The 15,652-nt window shown below is 44.3% G+C and overlaps 1 protein-coding gene across 1 annotated transcript; it reads left to right on the plus strand.

Moving 5' to 3' along the window:
* The first annotated feature begins 301 nt into the window (after positions 1-301).
* On the plus strand, positions 302-14,522 carry LOC308486384 (aldo-keto reductase family 1 member C3-like). The gene is made up of 9 exons (XM_081023198.1): positions 302-669; positions 4,069-4,236; positions 5,007-5,123; positions 6,181-6,258; positions 6,469-6,591; positions 8,622-8,731; positions 11,764-11,929; positions 12,744-12,826; positions 14,046-14,522. Exons 1-9 carry the CDS (start codon positions 583-585, stop codon positions 14,086-14,088), a joined length of 975 nt encoding a protein of 324 aa, XP_080879324.1. The 5' UTR covers positions 302-582; the 3' UTR covers positions 14,089-14,522.
* The last annotated feature ends 1,130 nt before the right edge of the window (positions 14,523-15,652 follow it).

The raw sequence follows: 15,652 nt of genomic DNA on the forward strand, positions 1-15,652 counted from the left end.
TTCATTTCAATACTACAGCCTGAAGAAAAGGTTTGCATACCTCTTAGGCTTGCTTTTTGTATGTCTAACATTTACTGATCTAACAAAGAGGTGAAGCTTCTTGATCAAAGATTGCAATTGGCCTCTGCATTGCTTTATTGGAACGGGAAGAAGAAGAAGAAGAAGAAGAAGAAGAAGAAGAAGAAGAAGAAGAAGAAGAGGAGGAAGAAGACAGCTATTTTTTATCCTGTGAAAACAATGCTGCTTAGTCCACAATGAAACTGCTGGTGTAGCAAGGGGCATTCTGCTGAAAGTTACTGATAAAAAGTTGGTCATAGGTTATTTATCCTGTGAAAGCAATGCTGCTAAGTCAACAATGAAAATTGTGGGGCATCAAAGGCCATTCTGCTGAAAATAACTGATAAAGTTGGCCATAGGTTTCCCCGCCCTTCTCTCTCATTTGTTCGGAGTATTTAAGCACTCCCCTCCTATCGTGCCAACAAAAGACATTTTATTGGAAACACGAACTTCATTTTTCTCACTCGAGTTTTTCCTTTCGCCACAAGAGTGTTGATCAGAACTGAACAAGCTCAGAAGCAGAAAATGGCACTTAGTAAAGACCGTGGCATTACAATGAATGATGGGAACAAAATCCCCGTATTGGGGTTTGGAACCTATACCCCAGACACTGTAAGTATCACATTTAACTCTCAGATTGTTGTAACTTGTTGCTAAAGAGCAAAATGCCTGCCAGCTGCTGGGTGCTTCATACATTGCAAAGCATCGCATGCAATACCTGACCTGATCTGAGAAGCCAATTGTGCATGAGAACTTCTTAGGTCACAGCAGCCAAGAATGCAACAGGTCCCTTGCAGCACATAAAGCGCTGCTTCTCGTTCAACAAGGGTCCTGAGCCAGCAGATTCAGGAGCAAATGATGTTTTGTGCAAGACTTGGCTGGTTTGTTGCTGAGAAACAGTTTCCAGTGTGAATTTCTGCAGGGTTCAAAGTACCCAGTGCAAATTTTCTAGTGATATTTTTAAAAATATTTCTATAGAATCATAAGTGCCCACTATTACTTTTGTTGGGAGTAACAATATTATCCAAAATTACCAGCCATTAGCTAACTATCCTGGACACTAACAATAAATATAGAATCAATTCTTTATCCAAACCATCTTCATTTGGTCCATATCACCAGCAATGTAAATGAAGGGATCAATGTACGTTCTTGTTTTGTAATAAAATTAATTTCTAGGAATATCATGAATTTACCAAATAAAAGCAACCACTCAGTTTCTCAAATCAATTTTCCTTTTTCAATTTTTCCAATTCATATATCTGCTCCATTCACATATAAAGCGAGGGGTAGAATCTATTTTATACAAAGAGGTACATGCTGAAGAAGAGACTTTCTCAATCCTTTCTTGGATATCTCTCCAATTTCACAAACATTTTAACCAATTTTTAAAAAGCATTCTACAAACTTTATGTCTCAACAGTGTTCCACAGTTTGAACCAAAATAACTGATGAATTAATTGATTGTTCATTTTCAATCCTGCATGTGAAGAGAGGCTCTGGCAGACTGAACAGATGCGATTACTAGTGGATCCAATGGTCAAGAAGGCGGTTTCTGTATGGGCCATAGAGGGAAATCAGGGGCAGATGGGGCTCATTCAGCTAGGGAGGTAGCCTATCTAGGAGAAGGAAAACTCTGCTCTTGAACCTCTGCTGCCTTGTGGGATATCTTCAGGAGAAGAAAAGGAGTAAACCCTACACAAATCTGGGCTGGAGTTCCTAAGACGGTTGGGTGGTGCACTGCATGCCTCCTTCTGGCAACACCTGCAGCAAAGTTGGTGCCAAATGTATTATTCTGTGTTCCTTTGGATCACATCAGCGAGGATGAGAGAGAGGCCTTTTCATCTGGGCAGCCCAGGACCTCCATACTGACTACACAGGCTTGCACCCCAGGGAAGTCATTTTGGTGCTGCTAACACTGTAGCACCCTGCTTGTGGTTAACGCTTAGCTGGAATAAAATGTTCAACGCAGCAATAGAGAAATTAAAATAATAATTTATTTGTCAGACAAATAAATGAGAGACACAGTGGTATATGGTTACCAAAGCTCTGCCCACTCCAGCCCTGATGGCCAGCACTTATATTTCCTCAGCCCAGCCCCCTTGCTCCTCCTTTGGCTGCCTCTGTCCAATCAGCCTGGTTGAAATTCCTATTGGCTGTTTGCTAGAACCAATCATAAAAGATACACCCATTTCCTATTACCTTTTATGGGAGACAAAGAGCTATATTTCCTTCTATCCATAAATGGCAGACAAGTAGCCATATATCTTATATTTGCCTCGACCAGGCACCTTAATTACCAGATAACCTTTTTGCCCTATTGCCCTATTACCCTATTGCCCCTTCACTCCAAAACAGATGGCTAAAACAGATGGCTCATGGTAACAGAGATCTTGGGTTCACATTCTCACACACCATCAATGAAATAAGAATCTAACATAAGAATCTAACATTTCTTACTTTCTAAATCCTTTGCATAATTACATTAAGCCAATATATTTCATACATAACATAGATAGATTTTTAGAAGAAAAGGAACAGTTTCAAAGTAAAAAGGACTCAGTAAAACAGCTTCGAAAGCAGCCTCTTTAGTTTACAACTCCCTTTCCTAGCCAGCTGATTTCCCCATTACCTCTTGCCCTTTAACCTTAGGAAAATACGACTCGAGTCTAATGGGAGGCACATGGTATTATTTTCTAATAAACAATAAATTTTACTATTTACCAACTCTTAATTAGTGTTTTTGCAGCTTGATTGTATTCTGTAATTTGTAGGGTCAATGTAACCTTTGCTCCCAGCCTGTATTTCCCTTTTACAACTTTGAGAAACGTGTCTCCTGTTACTGCTATAAATCAGGGGGGCCCTGTTCAAGGAGATAAACAACTGCCAAAGTACTTAGCCAGGTGCTTTATGCCTGGCATAAAACATACAAACATTTACAAATATATTTTTTAAGCTCATTTTAAAATGCAGGCCTTGATCAGATGCCTCAACACAGCAATTTTTACTCTGGAGGCACACTCCATTGTGTCTTGAGACAGACAGATGCCAACAACAAGGATGGAGGGATTCACATCATTGGCTTGCTTCTCCCACGGCCATAGCCTTGGATTCCAGCAGAAATCAGGCTTGGCTCCATCTCTCAGCTGCCCAGCCTGTTTTCTGCTTCCAACTCCTGGATCTCTCTCTCATACACACCCTAGTTTTTGTCTTTCTAACTACTCACCTATTTGCCCTCTGGCACAGAGCTGCTTCATTTATTTCCTTAACATTCCATACCTAAGGGGCCATTGCCAATAGACTTGCATACCTATTTCAGCAATTGGATCCTTGTTGGATCCAGGAGTTAGGAGGAATTCAGGCATAGAGCCAAAACCCCACTCACATCAAATTTTTACACACACACCATTAAATATTTCATTTTTTCACAATAATGTGTGTGTGTGTGTGTTATAACAGTAACACCATCAATATAACATAAAAGTCAAACCAAAACATGGAGTAATTGGTTCCTTCTTTGTGGGAAATTAAAACGGCAACTCCTTTTCTTTGTGGGAAATTAAAATGGCAACTCACCACCTTGCAACTTTGATTGGAGCCCTTTTGTCATTGCTGGTCAGTGCCACCTTTCCACATGAAAGAGATCCCACAAGAGGACCCAGGCATCAGCAGGGATGGATCTAGACACATCAAAGATGTGTTTCAGTTTAAAGTGCTGTAAATTTAAACAGGGAAAACAGGTAGAGAAAAACAAGACTCCATTTCGCCTTCTGGTGGCACAATGTTATATCGCACATGCAACACCTACTGTATAAGTAAATTGCTTTTTCTTTACGCTTTTTCTTTCTTTTCATTTAATGTGTTTAGGGCCAGCCTAGCTGAGTCCCTGAGACTCAGGTCTAGTTTGAAAATATCCACTGATACTCAGTGTTACTTACAGGTACCCTCTGATATTAATTTCCCCACTGAAGCAGAGACCTTGACTAACCTTTTCACCTTTTCAACCGGCAGGTTCCAAAAAGTAAGTGTGAGGAGGCTACAAAGATAGCAATAGAATTCGGCTTCCGTCTTATTGATAGTGCATATGTATACCAGACAGAGGAGCACGTTGGGCGGGCCGTTCGTGCGAAGATTGCAGACGGAACAATAAAAAGGGAAGACATTTTCTACACTGGAAAAGTGAGTGAGTTTGGCATTTTTTTAAAAAAAGAGTACAGTGGTACCTCTGGTTACGTTCTTAATTCGTTCCGGAGGTCCAACCTGAAACCGTTCTTAACCTGAGGTACCAATTTAGCGAATGGGGCCTCCCACTGCCAACGTGCCACTGGTGCGCGATTTTTGTTCTCATCCTGAGAAATCAGAGCAAAACGCCTCTCCGTATATAAACCTACCCAGATTCTGCGTTCATCCTGTGAGGCTCTTCTTTGTATGACTCCTCCATGTGAGGCTCGGAGTGCGGCAAAACGAGAACGGGGCCTTTTCTACATGGCTCCCCATTTGGGGAGTGCTCTCTGCAGGAAGGCTCATTATACACCTCTAGGCGCCAGGGGAATATGTTCTTCTTCAACCAGGCCTTGGGCTTATTAATATTCTATAGCCTTTTTGAATATGTTTTTGCCAGGGGAGGAGGAAGGGGGGTGCAGCGGGGCCTGCAGCGTGCCTGAGCCACACATCTCTCTGAGCGGCTTCCTACGCCGCTGGTTATTGGAAGGAGGGATTCCTATGTTGTTGCTTCTGTTTTGACTATTTATTTGTGCTTTTATCTTGTGCTTTTATCTTGTGAACTGCTCCAAGATCTTTTGATGAAGGGCAATATACAAATTTCATAAATAAATGGTAAATATAATTGGTAAAAATAGTGTGATGTGCACACTGGAATAGTCATCTGCCACAGCGAAACTGTCCCGAGACCCAAAAACTCTATGGCTGTGTGAAAATATTTTTGACAGCTTTGGAATACCTTCCACCGCCCTGAGCTGGTTCGGAAATGCTTAGAAGAATCCCTGAAGAAACTCCAGTTTGACTACATGGATCTGTTCTTAATGCACTCTCCGTATTCTATGAAGGTAAATGATTATTGATGTCCTAATGCAAGTATTGAGTACAATATTTGAAGGGGGGGAGAGAACCTACTAAAAATATTTTATTCCCTGAAGGAATTGTCATTTCCTAGAAATGCTGACAGTTCTCTGCTATACTATATCTCAATCAAGGAATGATCGCTCCCAGATTTGGGGGGAGAAACCATGCCAGTTAAAGAAAACATCTGCATATACTGATGGCATTAACTACATGGGCATCATAAGAAAGAAATCATGTGCAGAGCAGGACTTGGTGAGGGGGCAAGGGAAGAAAAAAAGGCTTGGAGAGACAGACCTGTGCAGAAAGAGAAGAAGTTTGTTCTATGGGGCACAGAAAAAATTAAAGCATGTTTGGGAAACCTGTGGCCTTCCAGCTGTTGCTCAATTGCAACTCCTATCATCCCTGATCATTGTCCTTGCTGGCTGCAGCTGATGGGACTTGGAGGCCAGCAAAGCCTGGAGATCCACTGATTCCCACCCCTGGGTTAAAAGAGACAATACTGAGTTAATATTGCAATGGGGGGATGCTGGTGGAGATGTAGTCTAAACCACTGAGGTTCTTGGGCTTGCCGATCAGAAGGTCGGCAGTTCAAATCTCTGCAATGGGGTGAGCTCCCATTGCTCTGTCCCAGCTTCTGCCAACCTAAGAGTTTGAAATCACGCCAGTGCAAGTAGATAAATTAGTACCATTGTGGCAGGAAAGTAAATGGTGTTTCTGTGTGCTCTGGTTTCCGTCATGGTATTCCATTGCGCCAGAAGAGGTTTAGTCATGCTGGCCACATGACCCGGAAAGCTGCCTGAGGATAAATGCCAGCTATCTCGGTATGGAAGCGAGATGAGCACCATAACCATAGTCACCTTTGACTGGACTTAACTGTCTAGGGGTCCTTAACCTTTACCTTTACCTAATATTTCACCATAAGTATTTTTTCCTGGATAAAGTAAACTTTATCCCTCTTGAAGAAACAAGAATGTGAAATGTGGTGCTTGTGAACTTCTAGGCCTGAAATGCACTCATTCCCTCCTCCTCCTTCTTTTCCAGCCTGGACCAGATTTATTTCCCATGGGAGAAGACAAAAAATTGATTTTTGACAACGTAGATCTTCGGCAGACATGGGAGGTAGGAAATTAGGAAATCCATCCCTTGAGTCATTCAGATACAGAGCACAGTAGCCTTCCACCAGAGGAGGCATGTCCAGAACAATGACTCACACAATGGCTCCTATGAGAGCTGGTGAACTATAAGACTCTAATCTTAGTCTGGAAAAAGGTGTGGCCTCAGCTATTCAACAAACATCACTCAACAAACATGTTGTGTTTTCTTTGCCAGGCAATGGAGGCGTGCAAAGATGCCGGCTTGGTGAGGTCCATCGGAGTGTCCAACTTCACTCGTAAGCAGCTGGAAATGATCCTGAACAAGCCAGGATTGAAATACAAGCCAGTGATAAACCAGGTCAAGTGTGATTGCTTTTTTAAGGGGTTTGTTCCAAGCATGGTTGAAAATTTCTTTATTTAAGCTCTTTTGTGAGAAGACGTTTGTTTGCATGAACACAGCAATTCCCTGAAAAAACTTGCTTAAGGCTATAAGGTTGCAGATCCAGTCACAATTTTGGGGTAGACTCCCCTAAATTCCTGGAACCAGTAATGGGTTCTCATTCAGTCAAGACCTCTGAATCCTCAGACAAAAGGAAGTGTGGAGAAGTCCATAATGTTTGAAACAAGCATCTCAGGTAGAAGGAGGCCTGAGAGCAGTCAGTGTCAGGATCATTCTACACGCAAGTAGGACTCCAATAGAGACACATGCCCGACTGGCATGTTCTCTCCCTCCTGGTCAGTCGTTCGGGAGCTTCAAAAGTTTCTCCAGCCCGAACATTACAGCGACTGATACCAAGAGGCATCAGCATGCTTAGGAACAGCAGAGTGTTAGCATTTCGCGTGACAGACTCAGCAGCGCAGCATTTTGGCTAAACTACTTTATTAACATATCATACACTCGGAGCTTTCTGACTCAGCTCCGTCTTCATCAGCACCAAACAGCAAAGAGAGAGAACAAAGGACAATAGTCCTACATCACGGAACATAGTACATGTAATACGAAACATCCCATCTCCGTCACTTCCCACACTGTGGATTGGAAACATATACCGTCATGTGATAAAACCAATCCCATGACTGCAAGCACGGGGCAAGTCAGGGCCCACACAGCCTCTTGTGGGGACTCTGGAAGTCCTCAAGTCGGGGGCGAAGGGCCTTTTAGTTAGGCATCTGGGCAAAGCTGTTGCACCCAAGCAGCCCTGATTCACTTGGGCACTGGTGTATATCATGTAACCAGTGAGACCAAGGCAGGTTAGTCAAAGGCATGCAACCTGCTAGCTAAGCAGGAGTGATGGACTGACAATGAGATGAGTGCAGCCGTGATCTCCCGGTACCACAGAGACAGTGGTCCAGATAGTCCCACTTCAATCATGGCTTCTTTGTACCCTCTGCCCAACCTTGATGCACTATCCAATTCATATATGGCAGTAGAGGGTGGGAATACACACACTCCAGACAATTAGTTCTTACGTTCCCTCCCCCATACTTTCCACCATTGCTGAGCCACAGTGGTGACTTGAAGAAAAGACACTTTTCACATACAAAATCCATTTACACAGGGAGGATTACTGAAAACTATACCATTACTTCCTTACATATGAGAAAAAACTGCTCCCTTAAATAGAATCATTGCCACCCAACCCCATCCCACTCCCCACTCCCCTCTTCCCCTGTCTTTTCTTCCCAACCTCACACTGTATGTAACATTAATGTCTCACAACAAATGAAACTGATCTGTAGAAAATGCAACTTGAAAAAAGAGACAATGCACATATTTTCGTAAACTAAGAAATCTTTAATAAAATAACAACAACAACAATAACTGCCCTCTTTGAAAAGTCTTGCACCCTTCTTCCCCTAATTTTATTTTCTGATGTCTCCACTGCTCAATTTTATTGGAAATTTCAGTTGATTGAGACCCTGATAAAGCAGAGTCCCAGATCATCTGCTCAGCTTGATGGAAAGCCACGCAAATCCCCCATCAGATCTTTCTGCTCAACGTAGAAAATTCAGAGACTGAGTGGGCAGAAATAGAGGCACTGCAGGCAGGACAGTGTGGCCAGGATATTTCTTCTTTGGGTATAATGACTCAACAGGGCTGGAGTGAGAGGAGATTGAGGGGGAATAAGCCCTGTCCCCCATCTTCAGCTAACACACATTTCACGGATGAGGAGCGTGGCAATGGAAACCACAAATGCAAGAATGGTCCTCTAAAGATTCTGATGCATCAGAAAACACAACACACTTTAAGAATGGTAACAGCTGGATATTTCAAGAAATAATAGCATTGATCTGCTTTTCTGTCTTTCCTTTATTTCACAGTACATGTAGTTTTTGTTTCATCTGAATTCTCACTTTTGGATTGCATTGGGGATTTTGAATTTGCAGGTTGAATGCCATCCTTATCGGAACCAAAGCAAGCTGCTGGCCTTCTGCAAGTCAAACAATATCCTCCTAGAAGGATATAGTGTCCTGGGATCCCAAAGGGACCCAAGATGGTAAGAGATGAAGCCAAAACGTTTGGGGACCACCTCAGGCATCATCTATGCCCACTATTCCCCAGTATCCAGATCGGCTCTGAAGGTTTTATTCTTGGCCTCACAATTAATAAAGATCCTTGAGGTGGATACCAGCACCAGGGCCTTTTCTGTAGTGGCCCCACAATAGGGGAACTCATTCCAGAGAGAGATTTACAAAGCTCTTCCCCTCCCATTTTAGACATTCTCAGAAACCTTCCTGTCAGGGAACTGCCATCAGTACTGGAGGGAGAGCGCAAACGCCAGAGGGATTCCAGAGAGCGTCCAGGGATCGGGAGAAGCAGCCCATCTTCTGGGGAAGAGAATCAGCGTAGCACCAGTGGAGAAGGGGGGCAGGTGGGGGAAGTGGCGAGGCGGTCCCATGACTCCTTGCCTGGGACCAGCGGGGAGAGTAGGGGTCCTCCGTTGCCCACGCCCTCCCTGCGTAGAAGGCTTTTGCGCAGAGAGGGTAGGCGGAGACTAGGCGTCAAAGAGCTTCTTTGCTGGAAGAAGTTTAAGAAACGCCCACTCACGGATTCTGCCAGCGACTGAGTCAGCCACAGGTGAGTGGCGGTCCGGACAGATAAGGTTCACTTTGGCAGCCCAGCCAGGTGCTTGCACCCAGCCAGGGAAATAGGTGCCTGCTTACGCACGAGCAACCCCTTAGAAACCATTACACTTCCCATTGCTGAAGTGTTTTTTATATATAGCTGATTGACTTCTCCCAAACATATGTTTTTAAATGTTACAGGCAGGGGGCTATTTAATAATTCTGCTTCTGAAATTTTGTGCTGTTTTCAAATCACATTTATATTATCTTTAATGGTGCTTTAAGCAGTAGAATGTCAGGAATGAAAGGACCCTGCACCCGGCCTTGCATTTAAATAATTATAGCATTTCTCTTTTTACATAGCTTGTTTCATGTGTCTCAGAATTTTGAATTGTGTTGTTTTTATCTATCTTGGAAGCCACTTAAATGCTTATTTTTAACAAGTGGCACCAGCGACAAATATTGAGTTCTCCTTCAAGACAATGAGCTGTGCATTCCTCCAGGATCCTCCATTTCATTTGAACTCCCTCCCTCTTTTCCATCTCAACTCTCCAACAGTCACACAGGATTCTTTGGGCGTTTCTTTCCCTCCTTAGGTGCCCCTGTGACGGAAAAGTTTGTTTTGCTGGCCAGGTTGGGTCCCCAAGTGTTTTCTTTTTCTTTTTGGCTGGGGTTCCAGGAGGGGGAGTTGAAAAGGAGAGGATTTGGAGAGACAGTTTGGTAGGTTGGGAGAATAGGGAGGGAGGGAGAGAGAGAGTTGCTTCTGGGTGGAAACATCCACTCTGAGGAATATATCACAAGCTAAAGAAAGGAGCTTCTGAGCTTAGTGTGAAGGACAGTGTGTGGTGTCCTGTAAGAGTAATAGGCCAGGAATTAACTGGGAGACTGAAGCTGAGCCAGGAGAAGTAGAAGCTGGGAAAAGACAGCCCACTTTGGATTCATTCCAGTCAGGAGGGAAGAGATTCTTCTACAAAAAGAGAAGACTCCCAAACCAGTTAAGAGGGCTATGGAGATCCCTTGGGTCTGTTACTTGGAGTACCTCAGGTGTAGGGTTGTCAAAGGGGTGTTTAACTGACAGGAAGTACCACCTTTTTAAAGAACCAAAGTACCGTATTTTTTGCTCTATAGGACTCAGTTTTCCCCTCCTAAAAAGTAAGGGGAAATGTGTGTGCGTCTTATGGAGCAAATGCAGGCTGCGCAACTATCCCAGAAGCCAGACCAGCAAGAGGGATTGCTGCTTTCACTGCGCAGCGATCCCTCTTGCTGTTCTGGCTTCTGAGATTCAGAATATTTTTTTTCTTGTTTTCCTCCTCCAAAAACTAGGTGCGTCTTGTAGTCTGGTGCGGCTTATAGAGCAAAAAATACGGTATTAAGGGGCAACAGCCGTGCAACAACTGAGAAAGAACTGAAGTGAAAGAGAATTATAATCTGAAGTATCCTATGTTTCACCCACTTGTGTCATAAACGTCCTTTGTTTTACAAAATCCTGCCTGAGACTCCAAATTATTAAGTTTTCCCTCACACAAGGGAAAACCCCCACAATATAATCTGGGGTAGTTTGTAGGAATTCGTGGAATTGGTGATCTGTGAGGTGGGTGCACTATATATAAGTGAGGGCGGGCCCAACAGCTCCAGGGGAAAAAGTGCCGTTGCGCCGGCGCACACACACACACACCCCGCAAATACTGATTGTACTTCAGCAAAGAAAAAGACCTCTCTTTTGTGCATGGATGCTACCATTTTGGCTACAGAATGATCCACATGCAAAGTATGAGTTTGTGATTTATTGGGAGAAGAGCACTGTACTAAAATCTTGTCAATATCCTTCTTAAACTGTGGGGTACAGAACTTGACACAGTATTCCAGGTGAAGTCTGACCAATGCATAATAAAAAAGGAAAAGGGGCCCCTGAGCAATAAGTCCAGTCGTGACCGACTCTGGGGTTGCGGCACTCATCTCACTTTATTGGCCGAGAGAGCCGGCGTACAGCTTCTGGGGTCATGTGGCCAGCATGACTAAGCCGCTTCTTGCAAACCAGAGCAGCGCAAGGAAACGCCGTATACCTTCCCACCGGAGCGGTAACTATTTATCTACTTGCACTTTGATGTGCTTTCGAACTGCTAGGTTGGCAGGGGCAGGGACAGAGCAACAGGAGCTCACCCCATCGGGGGGATTCGAACCGCCGACCTTCTGATCGGCAAGTCCTAGGCTCTGTGGTTTAACCCACAGCGCCACCTGCGTCCCAATTCCCTCGATCGGAACACTGTACTTCTGCTGAAGCAGCCTAGAATAGTGTTAGCTTCTCTTCTTGCTGCATCACACTGTGACTCATGTTAAGCTTGTGGTCTACAAAGACCCCTAGATCCTTTTCATATATACTGCTGTCAAGCCAAGTGCCCCTCATCCTATATTTGTGCATCTTGACACCAGAAACACACCTTCTCTCCTTATTGCTCTCCAACAGGTTAAATCCAGACGCTCCTCCCCTGCTTGAAGACTCTTTGTTGGTTGCGATCGCCAAGAAGTACAACAAAAGCCCAGCTCTCGTGGCTATTCGCTACCAACTGCAGCGCGGCCTGGTGGTCCTAGTGAAGGCCGACACCAGAGAGCAAATTGAGGAAGACATCCAGGTAAAGCAGTATATATTAATCCATTAAAAAACAATACTGAAAAAGCACATCATTTGGACACTGTGATCTCACAGGTCACATGACACATGCGGGAGGGAAGATGCACATCTTGGTTTGGGGACTCAAGAAGTTGGAGGAGTTTCCAGCAGTGGGTATTCAGAAGAATCACTGCCTCAGACCGTGAAGTCAGAGCAGTGGCGTAGCGTGGGTTGTCAGCACCCGGGGCAAGGCAAGTAATTTGCGCCCCCTAACCCAGGTAGGGGCAGGTAGGGGCAGAGAGCTGCGAGTGCGAGTGCCCCCCCAGATGTTGCGCCCGGTGCGGACGGCACCCCCCCGCACCCCCCACGCTACGCCACTGAGTCAGAGTGCAACCATCATGACTAGCTTCCATTGGTATTCTTATCCACCATGAATTTGTCTAATGTTTAAAGCCATCCAAGTTGGTGGCTGTCACTGTCTTGCATGGAGCAAGTTCAGAGGTTTAGCTATGAACTGCATGAAGAAGTAGTGAACTACATTCGCTGGAGTATGACCTCCCTCATCCCTGATCATTGGACGTGGAGTCCATCCACATCTGGGGGGCCACAGTTTCCACTCCTGTTCTATTGCAAACCAACATTACTATGCATATAAAATTCCCTCAATGGGAGGACATCTGGACTGAAGCTGTTAAATGAAGGAATTCAACTTTGGAAGGTGGTAGCAAAGTTCGCTTTGGTTTCTCTGTGGCTGGAAAAAGGTGCACAGCTCTGAGGTGCAAAAAGAAGACAAGATTAAATACCACCTCAGCATTATTTTTTTCTCCTCCTGACAGGCATTTACTTTCCAGCTGTCTGAGGAGGATATGAAATCCATTGATGGCCTTCACAAAAACCTGAGCTATTTAAAAGAGGAAGTGTAAGTCATATTTAAATAGTATGCATATGAATACATAAAAGTGCTTCACACAAGAATTCATACTGCGAGAGCAAAAGGAAGAAGAGATCTAGCATCCATCTCTTCTCTTCATAGAGAATAAGGTGAAATTATAGAAGCAATTACTGTGGATACTTTGTACCAAAGCGTATGGACAAGTGTCCCTGTCATAGAATTGTAGAGTTGGGAGGGACCACGGGGGTCATCTAGTCCAGCTCCTTGCAATGCAGGAATCTTTTGCCCAGCATGGGGCTCAAACCCATGGCCCGGAGATTAAGAGTTCCATCCTTTACCAACCGAGCTATTCCAGTAGTTTTTGGCCATAGACAGTCTTGAAAAAGTCCAGTTTCTGCAATGTTTGGGGTGGACTTCTAAACTCCCCATAATTTACCCCATGGCAATTCAGGATCTTTTTCCACTATAAAAAGCAAGCTATTTACAGTGAAGAGCATCGCAAATTCATGCCTGGCTCAATCACTAGCAGAATCTGGGAGTGGTCGGTCCTTGTACCTCCCCCAGCATAACAGTCACGTGACCCCCAACCTTCTCCGCCCCTCCCTGCACCAAAGCCTTCTGCGCAGAGTGGGCGCTGGCAAAGGGGTACTTCCTTCCTCTCCTGTTTGCTCAGGCTCGGTGTTGAGGCTCTCTCTAGCAGCACTTCTTCTCCACTGGAGGTGGGGGTTTCCTCCTCGCCAGAGGAGGAACTGCTTCGCCAGATTTTCGGAGGTTCCCTATAACACAACTGCCCTTCCACCTCTCGCCTCTGAGCTGATGGCAGTTCCCTGACATCCCCCGACAGTTGCTCTGTGCTTTGAAACCAGGCTTCCAAATACCCTTGAGACCAATGCCATACAATGATGTGCAGACATTCCCAGGAGCAATATTTTTTTTGGGGGGGAAGATGGCTGCCTCATGCATTACTTCCACTTTGATCAGCAACCAGGGCTGTATTCATCTTCTAGGGGTTATTTTCTCTAGTGAGAAGACGGACATATGATCATCCCGATATTGCAAATGGTGGACCATTTTTACTATCAGCCTCCCAGATATTCAGCAGGGTAGGCATTTGATGGCAAACTCGGGGAGCTTACAATGCACTGTGTGAAATAGTCTCATGAGGCAATGGCTAGCAACAGGTCAATTTTTGTTGCTTGTGCATATTCCAACCCTTGAGTGTTGACTCTCTTTTGTTTTGTTTCAGATACGCTGGTCACCCACAGTATTACCCACCAGATGTGGAATAAGGACTCGTCTCCCATCTCTAATTTATCTCCTTCTGAACCTGGGTCCTTTTGCATGGAAAGCACTGGGAAAATCTGTCAATATCAGTTCCTCCCAGAATCTCATTTTTCACTCTTCAGTTCCTCACATCTCCATATCAGTTTGGAATGAAAAGAAAATCTCTTGAAAATTCATCATTGCAGATTTCTCCTACCATACACATTTTTCTTTGCACTTTTGGCTAAAATAAAAAAAAATGCATCGTGTTACTAGTATATGCTCTTTAATGCATACTTTGCCCCACTATATGCATTTTTGTAATGGTTCTGTAGCGGAACAACTGCATCACAAAAGTCAGAGAATTGCCACTTTCTCAGGATAACTGCATTTTGAATTGCATATTGGTTCAAGAAGTGTGAGCTGTGTAGTTTCTCATTAAAATGTGAACAAAATTGAACTCCTCCTCCATCCCTAGTTCTCCCTAATGTGTCAAATAGCACTTACAAGGGGTTGAGTCGTATATTGAAAATAGCACAAGGGGGGGAGGATTAACAATCATAAAAATAAGCAGCTGCATAGCTTGAGATTTATTACCAAGATGATTTGAAATAACTTCAGAAAATTAGAAGAGCCTGCTGAATCAGGCCAGTGGCCCATCTAGTCCAGCAACCTGTTCCTGGCATCCCAGTGGCCAACCAGATGCCTGTGGGAAGAGGACATGAGGGGAAACTTCTAAATTACAAAGTCGCTGCTTCCACTTTTGAGGAAGGGGTGGGCAGGAGTGACCATTGCTGGCTCTGAGGTCCTCTGCTGGCTGTGAGGAGTAAAGAGGGTTTCGATTGTCTGCCACCACGACTTCAAATGACTTCTGACCATGTTATATGCATGCATTCTATCCTCTGGAATCTGCAACAATATTCAAAATGTCCTTGCTGAAATCATCTGTTGCCACTTGCTGTCTCCCACTCAGCCCCTCCAGTAAAGGCTGAGGCTGTGGACACTTTTCCTTTTAATCTGCATTCAGGCTGAGCATTGTGCACACGGTGCCACATTCCACATCCTTTATCCATCCTGACATTTCTTATGGTGCATTGCATTCTGACGGTGTTTACTCCAAACCAGAAGATAACTGTGTAAGCAAACACACCCTGAGGGACAGCTCAGTTGGTACAGCATGAGACTCTAATCTCAGCATTGTGGGTTTGAGCCCCACATTGGGCAAAAGATTCCTGCATTGCAAGGGGTTGAAATAGATGATCCTCACTGTCCCTTCCAAGTCCACATTTCTATGATGCTATGAACTGGAGCACTTTTAAAGCATATGACCCCTCAAAAAGAATTCTGGGAACTGTAGTTTACCCCTCACAAAGCTACCATTCCCAGCATCTTTAACAAATCTCAGTTCCCAGGATTCTTTGGGGAATGTCGTGCACATCAAATGTGTTTTACATGTGCTGGCAAAGTACCAGCCAGAGGCAGTTTGGGATCTTATTTGTATGCTCCTTTCCTTCCTTACATCCTTTGTGTGTTCATTGGCACTCAGAATACCCAGCTTTGTTGGGTTAACAGATTCCTCCACATATTTCA

The sequence above is a fragment of the Podarcis pityusensis genome, assembly GCF_964106645.2.
Source record: "Podarcis pityusensis genome assembly, chromosome: 10".
NCBI classification, from domain to species: Eukaryota; Metazoa; Chordata; class Lepidosauria; order Squamata; family Lacertidae; genus Podarcis; species Podarcis pityusensis.